At 38.3% G+C, this 15,206-nt stretch overlaps 1 protein-coding gene across 1 annotated transcript in view; it reads left to right on the forward strand.

Moving 5' to 3' along the window:
* Positions 1 to 14,937, forward strand: part of LOC136259111 (uncharacterized) — a 35,797-nt gene extending 20,860 nt beyond the window's left edge. The window contains exons 2-5 of the mRNA XM_066052534.1: positions 8,253 to 8,385; positions 8,703 to 12,092; positions 12,176 to 12,538; positions 13,891 to 14,937. Of these exons, the coding sequence (XP_065908606.1) occupies positions 8,253 to 8,385; positions 8,703 to 12,092; positions 12,176 to 12,538; positions 13,891 to 14,762 (4,758 nt within the window). The 3' untranslated portion in view covers positions 14,763 to 14,937. The remainder of the gene's footprint in view (positions 1 to 8,252; positions 8,386 to 8,702; positions 12,093 to 12,175; positions 12,539 to 13,890) is intronic.
* The last annotated feature ends 269 nt before the right edge of the window (positions 14,938 to 15,206 follow it).

Below are 15,206 nucleotides of genomic sequence, written 5' to 3' on the forward strand. Positions count from 1 at the left end.
AGTCAGCACCATACTCCATGTCACTGACAGGACAGGCTCTACTGCAACCTTCATCACTGGCACCTACAACTGTCACTGCTCATTCACACTCCTATCAGATCATATCGTTCACTATCTGCTCACTGAAGGGGGAATACTGTAACAGCCAGTGATTGACCCAGCTCACTCAGCAGTTCACAGTTGCATCAGCGACCAGCTCACTTCACTCAGCAACTACCTCAGAGCTGACTCACCTTGTAGCTACATGAATTCATGCACACATATCACTTAGGTCATTTTCATGTTTGTGTATAAATATGTTGCACAGCTGTACTTTTATTAGTTGTGCTCAAGATGCGCTCGAGTGGTGGTCCAACTGAACACGCTCCTTTGCGAGCAACCGCTCGCCCATATGGCACCCTTGCCATTATGATTATGATTATGATTAAAGTACTGGTAAAGGCACAGCCTGTATACCGGATCTGCACACAAAAGTACAATTAACCATTCTACAAAAGTAAATCTCGAATCAAATAAGTAATTACCTAATAAGGATTTAAAATTATTTACAGAATTTACATTGACATAAAGATGTAGGGATGAATTAGGCCAAGTTTTGAGCCATTGAGGTCTTAAAATTGGCTAAAATGAAAGGAAATTCACAGCAGAGGTACTTATTCAACTCCACAGAGCTGTACAGCCACATACAGTCATCTCCAGGCTGACCAGAGTTCCATTTAGGCCCCTCACCGCACGTACAGATTGCCATTGGGCTTGGGAAAAGCAGCCAGCAAAACCAGACCACGCAGGTCAAGCTGATTTTGATTGTGAAATTAGATAGTTTATTCATGTAGCTTTGTGTCCTGGGTGAAAAATCAAATCTGCTGACATGGACGATAAGACCGGTTTTTTCAGACTGGGTCACATACAACTGTGTCACGTGAGATCACGTGATCCAAACAATAATACAATGTTATAAACTGGCTGCTGTGGCAGACTGGAATTAATCAAGTGATGAAGGATGACTTTATGTAGCTATATATATCTGAAGAGTATAGCTAGTTGCTTAATTAGCTATGTTGTTAGCAAATTCTCTGTTAGCTACGCAGAGAGCATCAGGCTCTGCAGAGTATAGTTTAGAAGTATGAGAATAGCTATATTGTGGCAAGTACTAGAGATAATGGGTAACGGTAATGATCTATTCTTTGGAATTTTGAATGAAAAATGCAAAATCACCAAATACGTAGTAGCCTAATGTAGGGTACGCAATGTGAAAAATGAAGTTGCAAGAAACAAGTCCTCGATTGTCGTAGTATGTTAGGGTCTCCAATCCAAAAATCATCTTCTACAAATCAACGCCTCTACCATTGTGGGATGTTCATTGTAGTATCTCATTGCTTGATCCACCACTGAAACCGGAGGCACGATTGTGTCTTCACAGAAATATCGCTTTCAGTATCTCACAAGATGCAAGATTTATTTTTAAAATTTTGTGTTCCACACAAAGGACCGGATGAACCTAAGTCTTGCTACTTAGCCAAATCATATCCAGAGTTGATGTAACAGAAATAAGTGAATGATTGGCTGGGTGCCCGACACAGTTGCTTTCTTTGAAAAAACAGACAAAGGAATACAAAGATTCAAATTCAAACTGCCCTCCTCTCAGGGCAAGAGAAACCAAGTTTTCCACATAGTATTTCGATATGGTTGGGTGCATAGTCTGTCTATGCTGTTAGTTTGGAAAAGATGAAACTTCTCACAATCTGGGTGACAAGCGTCAAAGTTGTCTGCAGTATCAAAGAATCGTGTTGCTCTTTCTAGCCATTTCCAGCACTTCTGCAGCCACAACGATCATCAATTATATAGACTACAACTATGGCAAAAGATGTCCCTGAACATTTGGTTGCAGCGGTTGTCAACTATTATTATTTCATCCACAGCTTCCATGCCTCGCTCTAAGCTATGCATCAAGGGAGACAGCAAAATCATCCAAGTTTGACTTCACCTGTCACGCTTCACAGCAGCTTCAAATCTTCACTAGATCACCCTACATCACTTTTATGCTGCAAAATATCCCAAAACAAACCAAAAAAGCACAAAACATTTTATCTTTGATTAGAACTGGGTGGAGCTCCTAGTGAGCTGCTGGTATATTGCACCATGTGTAGTCACAGAAACACCAACTACTACTACTACCAAATGTTTTGAACCATCATTGAAATGACATAAGAAAATTTTTTATGTTCTTCACCCAGATGGTGAGAAGTCTCAGGTCTTTTCCAGACTAACAGCATAGACAGACTATGCATCCATCCTTATCACGTCACTATGAGGAAGGGTTGGCTTTTCTTGTCTTGGCTAGCAGGGCAGTTCGAGGGGTGTGACACCTTTGCAAATCTGTACATGATTTGAAACTTGATTAGTGATTTGAAACATCACGTGTGATTGCCATAATGTGATTTCTAAGGTTATTACTGGGTTCTGAAGGACATTAGCTCTTGATTAAGAGCTAGTATTGTATTACTGTAAGCTTGTATTGTTTATAAATATCTTTTTGAGACTAGTTTTCAAGCAGCATTAATTACTTGTGTGGGAAAATTGCTGGAGATTTGTGATTTGGAACTGAAGGGCGTACATGATTTGTAGAAGTGTCATACTCCAGGGGGCAGTTTGAAATTGAAAATTGTGACCCAGTATGAGAAAACCGGTCTTATCGCCCATGTCAGCAGATTTGATATTTCACCCAGAACACAAAGCTACATGAATAAACTATCTAATTCCACAATCAAAATCTTCGTGGTCTGGTTTTGCTGGCTGCTTTTCCCAAGCCCAATGGTGATCTGTACGTGCAGTGTGGGGCCTTAATAGAGCTCTGGTCAGCCTGAGGATGACTGTATGTGGCTGTACAGCTCTGTGGTGTTGAATAAGGAACCTCTGCTGTGAATTTTTTTCTTTTTAGCGAATTTTAAGACCTCAATAGCCCAAAACTTGGCCTAATTCATCCCTACGCCTTCCTTTTCAATTTTTGAACACTATTTTGCCTGCCTTCCACCCATTTTGCAGTTCGCCTGATACAGTCAACCTCAGTTTAAAAATGGCAGGAAACTTAGTTGTTGGCTACTTGTACAGTGGATGCTGTGGAAGGTAAGGAATTGGTGTAAAACGTGCGAAAATTTGGTACACATAGCTTCAACCATTGGCGAGCTACAATGCACTAAATACTGACTTAAAACCGGCGTTTCTCGATACTTTTAAACAGGCGATAAGCCCGATTTTCCCAGATTGGATTACATACAACTACAGATTTATAGCCAGATACTCCATAACAGCTAACTTATCAACATCAGCCATGAAACACGTCGAGGATCAACTTCTTACTTGTAAACTTCATTGCACCATCTTTCACGTTCTCTTGTCTACAATTCCCTAAACAGCTAGTGTATGAGTGCAGCAATCTTGAAAACTGAACTGCTCATCCTCAATATTTGGTTAATCAGATGAGATAATGGTTAAATCTATATTATAAGAGTGAAAAGCCGTCTGTCCGTCTGTCTGCATTCCATTTGATGTCACGCATTGTACTCTCGAACCGCTGCGCGTTTGGAAGCGTCTTTGGCATCACGGAAGCGCTGATTATTGAGCTCAACAATGACGCTTTCGAAAAGTTCGTGCGAGCTATCGTTAGTCGTCTAGGGGCCGTTGAAGGCAGGTGTGTAGACTAAAATTCGCTTGAATTCTTTCTATAAACCGCATGCAAACCGCAAGTAAACACCTATCTCAGTCCATTTGTACAAGTCTTTATGAGACAAATATATTGCTTTAACAATGTGGTGAAGTAGATAGGTTAATGGTTTAGGTGCCTGTCTTATGTGCGCGAGGTTGTGGGTTCGAGTCCAGCTGGTGTTAATTTTTTTTTGTTTTGTTTTGGGCACCTTTTCAGTACACCTTTTTTCGCACTGTACTGCATGTGTTTTTGCCAACTGTACACACGTGATATTTCTAATTCAAATTCATTTGATGTGCTGTGTAAGCATGCCCGAGCATGCCGCCTAAGCGAAAACGATCGTCTACTTTTTGTGCGTTTCAAGCAAAGAGACGCAAGCAGAACCAAAAATTGGATCCAGAGAAGAGACGGGAAGAAGCAGAACGACAAACACTGCGTCGCCAGGAGGCTTCAACTGGAGCTACCACCTCATCCAGTGCTAGGTGTGAACTGGACTCACAACAGAGACGACGACAACGTGACGCAGAAGCCCATCGTGAGGCCCGCCAGGACGAAGAAAGAAGATCACAGGAATGGATCCACGATGCAGCTGCCCGTCGACTTGCGCGTGCGGACCCGGCCACCAGAGAAGAAGAACAGCAGCGTGAAACAGCTGCCCGTCGACTTGCGCGTGCGGACCCGGCCACCAGAGAAGAAGAACAGCAGCGTGATACAGCTGCCCGTCGACTTGCGCGTGCGGACCCGGCCACCAGAGAAGAAGAACAGCAGCGTGAAACAGCCGCCCGTCGACTTGCGCGTGAAGACCCAGTAACAAGGAGGGAGGGGCAACAACAAGATACAGCTTCCCATCAACAAGCTCGAGCTGATCCACTCTACAGAGCTCTGGAGCAGCAGGCTAACACAGCACGCAGACAACAGGTACGTGCAAGCACACACCCAAGCTTTAGGGGGCTTAACTATCTTTTAGTGTACAGGGTCAAGTCTATCATCGTATAGGTAGTTTAGTTCCATCAACAGGTGAGTCTCCTAAATTTTCCCAAATTTATTTTATCGACAACCAGCAAACTGAAGTAGCTACAAGATGTGGGATAGTTGATGGGTTAAGGCTTGACATAGTTAGGGGTATTACTGAGCTTTTGCATGACAATAATCACTATGTTCAACTTATTAAGGTAGCTAAAGAAATATTTGAGCAGCATGATGAGCCAGCAAATATTAGGGTAGTGATTAATGAGAACAAACGGCCTGTAGGAGAGCATGCTAGGAGGTACAATAGCCCGATGTGTGACGAGGTAGGAGTGCTAATGCCTAATGATAATGTAAATAATAGGGACATAGTTTTGCACTATAGGGATGGGTCTTTGCAGCACATTTCTGAACTTCATAGGGGGTATGATCCTTTACAGTATCCTTTACTCTTTTCTTATGGCACCGATGGATGGCACATCAACCTGAAATTGGCTAATGGTAGGAAATTGACAGCCATGGTGTATTACCGCTACCACATCATGGTCAGGCAGCAAGTGCCTGTATTGCTTAAGGCTAAAAGGCTTTTCCAGCAATTCCTGGTTGACGCCTACTGTAAGATTGAAACTGAGCGCTTACAGTTTCTCAGGCGTGAGCAAAAGGCACTACGTGCTGATTGCTACCAGGATTTGCGGGATGCAATGGTAGATGGGGATGGTGACCCCAGGAATGTTGGTCGTAGGGTGATCCTACCGTCGTCATTTACTGGTGGACCACGCTACATGCATGAGTGTCAGCAGGATGCAATGACCTACGTTAGGAAGTATGGCCACCCCGACCTCTTTATCACCATGACCACCAATCCTAATTGGCCAGAGATTAGGAACAATCTACTACCAGGTCAAGAACCTCTGGACCGTCCAGACTTAGTGGCCCGTGTGTTTAGGCTTAAGGTGAAGAAATTGTTAGAGATGCTCACAAAGGAGATGATTTTTGGGAAACCACGGGCTTGGCTCTACTCAACAGAATGGCAAAAGTGAATGATAATCCAATGGGAGGCAAGTGCATGCTACTGTGTGGTGACTTCAGGCAGATTCTACCTGTCATTCAAGGTGGCACTAGAGGTAACATTGTTGATGCTTGCCTCAAGTGATCTCATCTGTGGGACAGTGTGGTGGTTAAACAACTACACACTAACATGAGAGTGCACCTGTGTGGGGATGTGACAGCTGGACAATTCGCTGAAGAACTATTGGCCATTGGAGATGGGAAGTTTCCTATTGACACTCTACTTGATGTTGTCCAGCTACCTGACACCATGGGAACCTTTGTGGATAGCAAGGAGGAACTGGTTTCCAGGGTGTATCCAGGTTTGCTCTCTTAACTTTAGGGACTTGGCTTGGCTTTCTGAACGCTGCATTCTTGCTCCTCTTAACAAGACCACTCATTCCATCAACATGACTCTGGTGGAGCAGTTACCTGGTGACTGCTATGACTACAGGTCCTTGGACACCATACCTGATGAATCTCAGGCTGTTCACTTTCCAACAGAATTCTTGAACTCTTTAGAGGTATCTGGACTACCTCAGCATCTTCTCTTACTTAAAGTAGGCGCTCCTATTATTATTCTACGCTCTCTAGATCCTCCAAGGGTTACTAATGGCACTAGGTGTGTAGTTACTAAACTGTTGGCTAACACAGTAGAGGCCAAGATTTCTCACGGTAGATATGCAGGACACGATATTATAATACCACGCATTCCTCTCATTCCAAGTAACTCGGTTTTGCCTTTTGAATTTAGACGGCTTCAATTTCCAATTGCACTTTGCTTTGCCATGACCATTAACAAAAGCCAGGGCCAAACTTTTAAAGCTGTAGGATTAGATTTGATGGACGAAAGCTTCACACACGGCATGCTTTATGTGGCACTATCTAGGGTAGGTTCAGCAGATAGATTGACACTTTTAGTTAGAGGGGATTGCAAAACACGTAATGTAGTCTATAGTGAGGTTTTTAGATAGGCAAACACATGCACTTTAGTTAGGTTTGTCTGCTGCTACTGCTGCTTTGTGATATTGTGGATCAGTACCTGTGGATGGTGGTAAGGAAGGTATTATGGTAAAAAAATGTATCAGATGGTTGCTTTGTATATTTATGTATGTGTGAAACTATTTATCTTTTCTATTCTTTTGTCTTTATGCATATCCTGGATGGTTTGCTCGGAGGAGGGATGACTGCAACTACACAGTGAAATGACACAGTCCCGTGGCAGACTGTTCTTCACAACGTGCGGCACATTGTGAAAATGGGAGCTATTTATAGACTTTGCAGCAATGATTTGAACTCTTTCTACACATGCATACAAAGCAGAGTGGAGCATTTTTCGGTTTTTCCTGTGCAGCAAAACAAAAGTAAAGGCTGGCAGGTTTTTTTCCATGAGCTGTCTTGGGCTGGATGACTCAAAAAGTTTTGTTTTCATTTATTATTATTTCTTGCTAGCCCCCACTCTGTGCCCATGCTGTTATATTTTATAAAGCCGTTATATTTTGTCATAACAGAATCGTTGTAGTGCAGATTACAGTAATTCATGGTATGTTTGGTTGATGGTAGAATTTGAGCAACTTAAGTCACAAAATATTCCAATAAGAGTGCACTTCTCCACAATTATTGCATTCATGCAATCCTTACACCACATTGTTTCCTTAGTCTTTTATAAAGTATCTATAATAGTATATTACCAACTGTAATTTCATTTAATTTCCATGTCATTGTACATACTGCCCTGCACGATAGGGCAGGTACTACAGCTAGTCTTTAATAATGGGGAAATATGTGCAGCAGTAAACATACATGTAGGCGCTGTTGAAAAACAGAAAATCAAATAGTAGCCTTATTTATGACGCATTATGATGAAACTTTGTATTATTATTCTTATTACTTTGTTATTGGTTATTTAATTATTATTGTTACAAGGAAAGAAAAGGCATAAGCCTGTGAGTCCTGCTCATGTACATAAAGAAAGTAAATCATTAGAGAAAATAATAATCAAAATTGAATCTTGAAGATATTTACTGAGTTAGCTGTCACTACTTTTTTAGGTAGATTATTCCAATCATTTATTAATCATATAGAGAATAAATTACTTCAAAGAGATCTTTGTGCATGCGGCTTGAACGTTACACTAGACAACTGCTGTTGAAAAACACTTCAGACTGTGAAGTGACATTGGGACGTAAAATATTGTACACCATCAATCTATCTGCATGATGTCTTCAGTAAGATAGTGAAGGAAGGTTTAGAGCACTAGTTAAGTTTATAGTTTCCACAAGGTGTATAAACAGCATTTAGATGCACAAACATTACCTTTTAATGTTACTGCCAAAAGGAACATTTTGTGTATACATCATAATATTTTTATTTAAGTGTGGTTGAGTGGAAGCACCCAGGCCTTCCCACAAAGACAATCTTTGTACTACTAATCCGAACCTACTTCTAGAAAACCCTGACTATGCCCCTAATAAATACATAATATTGTTATACAATTTTGCATACCATGCAAAATCTTATATTGTTGAATTCACAGGTGTTTCATCCAAGAAAAAAACTGTCTTGGTTTGGTTACCTTATGGGATTAATAAAGTTGAAAGTTACAGTACACCAATATGGTGAAATTTTATTCACAAATGCTACCAAACCTTCACTATTCCTCAGCAAAAGTAAGTACATTTGCTTAGTTGATATTATAGTGTACGTAGCTATTGTGATTCACAGCAAAGTGGACTTAAACAATGAACTACTTTAAACCTGTGACTATAAAAGTATGCAGCCTGTCACTACTTATTATAAAATATTGTTTGTAATGTCACAAAACTAAGTGTAGGCTATGACTGAAGTATGAATAATTTATTCAATCTAAGCTTATCCCCCTCTCATATTCCTAGTCTTTTGCCTGTGTAAAATGTTGCAGCAATCACACTAAATCACAAAAAAGTGCGTATACCCTATATTTAAGCGATTTCATGTGTATGTACAGATACAAACACATTCCATGGATGCCCAGGATTTGCACTGAATCTAATTTACCAAATAAAAAGCTCTTCAACTGATTTTTTCTCTACTCTACTGGTAGTGCCACCAAAAAAAATGTTTGGGTTGCGTACACAATTTAGATGTTCTCTTGAGAGTTTTGTATTGATGGATGATAATTATGAAGATATGGAAGCTATGAGTATTGTATCACAGTGTCTTGGCCTCAAACTAGGATCTTTTTCAATTCTTGGTTTGCAAAGTCACTTATACATTTTTGATAAATGCAACAACACTTACAGTCCATTTTGCTCTATCTTGGATTACACTGATACTTTTATAGCTTGGAGTACATTTCCTCCACATGTACAAAGTGTTAGTTTAGGAAATTTCATCACATTGTTACCAGTATCTAATTCCAACAGGACTGCACTCTATGCCACATTCTCCAAAAACACTTATTCATTGCAAGCAAAGTTATTTAATCTACGTCTCTCATTGTTTGGTGTAGATTTTAATTGCACAGCTACAATTGATGACCAACAATTGTATTTTGAGCAAGTAGTTGATATGTTTGAGGGGTATTCCACAAAGCTATCTGGAAAGATTAAACAGATAAATGACTGGAACAATGCACCCATTCATATAAATGGACTGTTTTCACCTGTTTCCAATAATATTACAGACCGATTATGCAAACAGATAAACAAATATTTTGATATGTTGTACAATCGGTCTACCTCTAAAGTAATCAATGCTGAAAAAGTATACAATAGAACTGTATCACAGTATTCCATTGCACAGTTAACTTACAAAGAAATTGAAGTTGCTAAAGATGAAAGCAATGACTTGGTACAAAAGACAGAAGCAGAGCTGCTGACCATAAAAAATAACATAGTTTCATTAACAAACCAACTACAGATTACTAATAATAACTTTCAAAATTTGATTAATAGAACTTGTAGAATCAAAGATTGTCCAGAATTATGTATACCAAAGCAAGTTTGTCGATTATGCCAACAAAATGTTACTGCTGGCTCTTGTTTAATTCCTTGTATAAAAGCTATAAACACAACTTGCCACAAACCATGTGCAGATGTGCATACCAGTGTTCCACTTCAAACACAATGCTGTGGAAAAGTTGAGTGTAATCAGAAAACGAAAGACATTGCTTGTTTAAGGGAGAATCAGCATTGTCAATATCAAAGAATTATGGTTTACTCAAATCTAAATATCACACAGCATGATCCGATTAGAATTTCTGAACTGTTAGATGATTTCAGGATAAAAGAAGCTGTTACAAATTTGCGTTTGAGGCGTTATAAGGCACGCCACATCCTTAATGTAAGACGATTCAACACAAGCAAAATTGCCTTGAATGAGACACAGATTGCTTTTACTATTGCTTCAGGAGCATATCAACTTATAAAACAGCAACACCCACTTGATTTACTTGAAAAGGTTAAGAGTAGAGATACCTGTGGGTCTTCACCTTCAGCTTACATTGAAATTAAATCTGTATCTTTTAACACTACAATAGTTACACAGTCACCAACAATACTAGAATTAAACATTAACATTTCAATTCATCCCCATGATAAAAGTACAACTGAAGGAGCCTATATAAATTTTAATAGTCTGAATACATCACTGCAGAACATAGCAGCAGACATTACTGATAATGTTGTCTTACATCGCAGAAGAAAACGACAATACAGAAACACTGCTAACAAGTTATTGGAAGATGCTAACTATTTTCATTTTCAGAGAAGATGCACTGATATTAAAAATATACTTTCCTATGTTAAATCACTCAATACATCAATTTACTCAATAGCCACAATAGCTCTTTCATCAATATCTGATATAGATAACAACATTAATGAAATCTTAGACTTGATGGACATTGTGTCTGCTCCTCTCAATGTCACGAATTTGATGAGTAACAATGTAACTACTTTGAATGAGTCTGCTGACAGATCTAATGTAATTGATGAAGCAATAGAACTGGTTAAGGAACACCTTTTGAATAATCAGTACATCAATAACACTTTTGATCTAGACTTATTTAAATCCTGGCAAGCTAAGATGGAATATTTACATAATGAAACAAAAAGAGCTGCAGGACTTCCTTGTTTGAGCTTTTCAGACTGTTTGCAAGAAGTTGTGGATACAGTGGAAGATCTTGTAAATGATATTCCTGTATTAAATTTTGAAGGGTCTAGATTACTTCCTACAGCTAGTGAAAATTTATTAGATTTAGCTTTGATACAACACTTCAGCATATTTTCAGCTGTTGATAATACACATAAGATATATAAACTTGCAAATGATCCTTTGCTCTACAATTACTGGTGCACCAATCCACCCATTGTATCTATCCAGCCACCATATCGTTTTGCTGCTAGGGAAAACACAACAATAAAGTTGGCATGTGAAGTTGAGATTGAGGACTACTCTAGTTTTATTTGGAAAAAGAATTCTGTACAAATACCCAATCAAAGAGGTAGCACACTGGTATTATCAGATGTCAGGCTCAGTGACAGTGGGAACTACACGTGTGTTGTCACTAATCAGGTGTCCAGTGTGACTAGTACAAATGTTTTGGTGGACATACAACAGTTTCCATCATTTCTCCTTCAACCTGAAAATGTAGATGTGTACTCTGGAGATATGAATGGTGCTACTTTTAAAAGTAATGCTACTGGTTTCCCATATCCAAGTTATCGATGGTATTTTCAACAAAAGGGAGCTTCAGAATTTGGTCTGATACCTGGTCAAAATCAGAATGAGCTTACTATTGCTAGTCCACTAGCAGAAAATGAAGGTTCTTACTATTGTGAAGCTTTCAACGAACAAGGTGAACTAAGATCAAGGATTGTTAACCTAACTGTGTTGGAGTCAACAGTACTTCAGGTAACTCAAAGTAGTCAAATCAATTTTATTGCTGCATCTCAGTCAGATATTAACCTTGACATTATGAGTTTGGGATCAGGTCGTACCGGAAATGATAAACATGCAAAAACTATTCTATCACCAACTGCAGTGAAAACATTGCAAGAAGAAGTTCTTAGTGTATTGCCCACACTGATATCATTTGGTTCAACAACAGTGAAAAATGTTGCAATAATTCCTGTATCTGCTACAACCATTAGTATTAGTGTTACACTTTACATTGAGAATATAAGCTACCTAAATATGTCACTGTCAGATTTTAACCTCTTGGCACAACAAGCCAGAGAAGAATGGCTGTCAGTTTGGAAAATGTTACAAGGTAATTCTGAACTGTTTTATACCAATGGGTATAAAAGTGATCCATCATCAATGCGATTTGGCCAAATAAAGTTGACTTGTCCTCCTGGAAAGCAAGTTTCAACTACAAATAACCTTTTGTGTGGTAAGTTGTAGTAGCAATAATCCTATATTATGCACATTATTGGTTACACAGTAGTTATACTTATAACTTTATTTTATTTTCAGTAAGTTGTCCACCTGGAAGCCATCAAATTTTAGCTGACGAAAAATTGGTGAAAGATGATGGAAGAATTCTAAGATATTTAACTCCAAAATGCCTACTATGCCAGATTGGGCAATATCAGGAGTTGCAAGGTCAAACTAATTGCAAGAAATGTCCAGTAAATTACATAACTCTGACAACTGGTGCAAGGTTTAAGGACAGTTGTTATGATACACAACAGTGTTCCCCAGGGATGTTTTCTGTAACAGGTGTTGAACCATGTGAAGTGTGCCCTCCAGGAACATACTCTGTTAATAATGGCTCTACATCATGCTTCAATTGTAACAATAAAAACAATCCACTTCCTTGTCCTATTAATAAAACTGGTAAGATATGCATTGCATGCAGTATTTACATGGATACAATACATTTTTACTGCATTTAACATAATTGTTATTCTTACTATGTATTGCTACATAAAGAGAGTGTGTAGAACATGTTAGCCTTAAATTTTAGAGATGTACTAATAATCGGATGAGTGCATGCTTGGTAGATTTCAATAATTACTTGAGCTGTTGTTACGTACCATACTCGGAAATCGGTTGCAATGGGCTATAACTAGCAGATTGGTACTCTATTTAGGTGCAGTACAATCAGGGAGGGCTGGTATCAAAGGTTCAGACATGTATTTATGTTAGTGATGCACTGATAGGAGATGCAGAATATCCCAATGTCGGTTTTGGTAACTATTACCCAAATATTTAACCAATTAATTTTACTAACCCTGATGTTATTGCTTTCAATAATGTTTTAAAATGGCACTTTTACAAATTGTCTGTAAAATTTTGGCAAATGTAAATATCAGATCAGTTACCAGTATCAGCTATATACTATGTGATTTTCAATATCTAAAATCTGGCCAATAAACTGATTTCCAATGATTTGCTGATTAATTGGTGCATCACTAATTTAGGTAATTTGTTAATGGCTTGTGGTAACCACAAGCCAGACCTGAAATAAACAGTGATTATTAGAGACCTACAGTAGCCCACCTATCTAATTAACTGCTTTGGCTTTACTGGTACAGTATGTGTTCAACCTCATTAGCTTTGCAATCATTACATTTAGTGGGTTCTGTACAAATAATACTGAAAGAGCCCTACAATCAGGTATTGCAGTAAATTATCAGTAAAATAGGATCAGAGAATTGGTACATCTCAATTAATTTTGTATTTACTGTTTCAAACTTTCACACATGAAAATTTAATTGAATATGGTACCACTATAATGCTGTTAACTTTTTGGACCCATTACATCTCTGGCTAGTTAGTTATTAGAAAAGCCATAAGTGTTCGAGTGTTAATCAAATGGCTGCAGGTTCGAGGCTGCCCAGGTCCAGTCATGGATTTTTTCTTCTTTCTCCTACTTTTCTAAGATACTTAGTGCAGTTAAATATAAACATCTTAGGCCTTTATAAGGCCTTCTGGTATACAGGCTCTGCCTTTACCAGGTACTTTATCATAAATAATATAGGGCTAGCCAAAAGTTAGTTATTAATTTTGATAATCATGTATATATGCAACATGTGCAAGCCCACAATGGTGGTACTGTATATAGCCTACTAACTTTAAGACTGTAAGACTTGAATGACTGTACTTATGTGTACATTTGTGTAGCCCACTAATATGGTAAACATGTTGTGTTGTTCATTATGAAAACATTTACTGTGTAATTGTAGACAATGATTATTGTGAACAATGTGAACACTTCTGTTACAACAACTCTAAATGTGGTTGCAATGATGGATATACACTGTCTACTGATAAGCAAAGTTGTATCAAATGTGCAGACTTATCTACAACATTCCTCTATGACTCAACAAGAGCAACTTGGCATGTGACAATATGCAATAAGAATGATCTATCTCTAGTGTGCAATGGAAATCTGATCAATGATCAGTGGATTGTTACTTCGGCAAAGTGTGTTTGTGGTGTTAATGTAAGCTCTCTCTCTCTTAGGCTTAACAAGTCAAGACCATGTTCTGTTCAGGAAGATGGTGAACTTGAAATCTCTGCATCAGAAATATACCGTCATCCAAATTATAACAGTAGCTCCTCAGCTAAAGTTATGGATCTTGCACTAATCAAAGCCAAATCTCCTATACCAGTATATGTGTTAAATGAAACCCTTCCATTATGCCTTGAAAATTCTGGTGATGATGATTTATATGAATATGGCAAGCGTAATAGTTATATTACATTTGGTCTAAAAAATTCTGATAATGTAGTTAAAGAAAATGCAGCACTGAGATTAGCTCACGTATTCATAACACCATTGTCTACCTGCTTGCAGAAATTTTATAAAGAAGCTGTTGATCTTGAAAGTAACCCTGCTATCTTTTGTGTGGGTTTCAGCAAAGATAATAGTTGTGCTGTAAACACTGGGTCAGCAATTATTAACAATGGTGTAAATGGGAAGATGATTTTTACAGGAATAGCAAGCAGCTTTTCTGGACAGTGCACAGTAGAGAAATCGTTTATTGCTAATACAAAAATACAAGATGTAAAAGTTCTTCAATGGGCTAAAGGCATCATTGCAGCAGAACTCTAAACTCCATCTCAAATGAACTGTTTAGTTTACATAGTTTGTAGTATATACTGTAGTTACCATTTAAACATTTCAGGCTAGCTTTCGACAATCATAGTATATATTTTGATGTATGCTTAAGAGTATGCATACGAGTTTCATTAATAGTTACAATTTATGATCAGTCTTCCATACACAACATTTTTCATCATGGTGGGATATTTAGGGTGGCTCAAGCAAATATTTTACTGTTGAGCTACATACAAAAAGTATACATGGAGAATTATAGCAATACACCAAAGTAAGCCATGTTTCACTACACAACATACTATATAGTAATAGTATTCAAGATTTAATTAAAAAGCCTCCATTTACTCCCCAGTAGAACCCTGGCACAAAATTACAATGCATGTTTAACTTGGTATTGCTCTGTCATCCAAGCTTTCAATGGAAATGAAAATTGCTGTG

The sequence above is a fragment of the Dysidea avara genome, chromosome 6 (genome assembly GCF_963678975.1).
Source record: "Dysidea avara chromosome 6, odDysAvar1.4, whole genome shotgun sequence".
NCBI classification, from domain to species: domain Eukaryota; kingdom Metazoa; phylum Porifera; class Demospongiae; order Dictyoceratida; family Dysideidae; genus Dysidea; species Dysidea avara.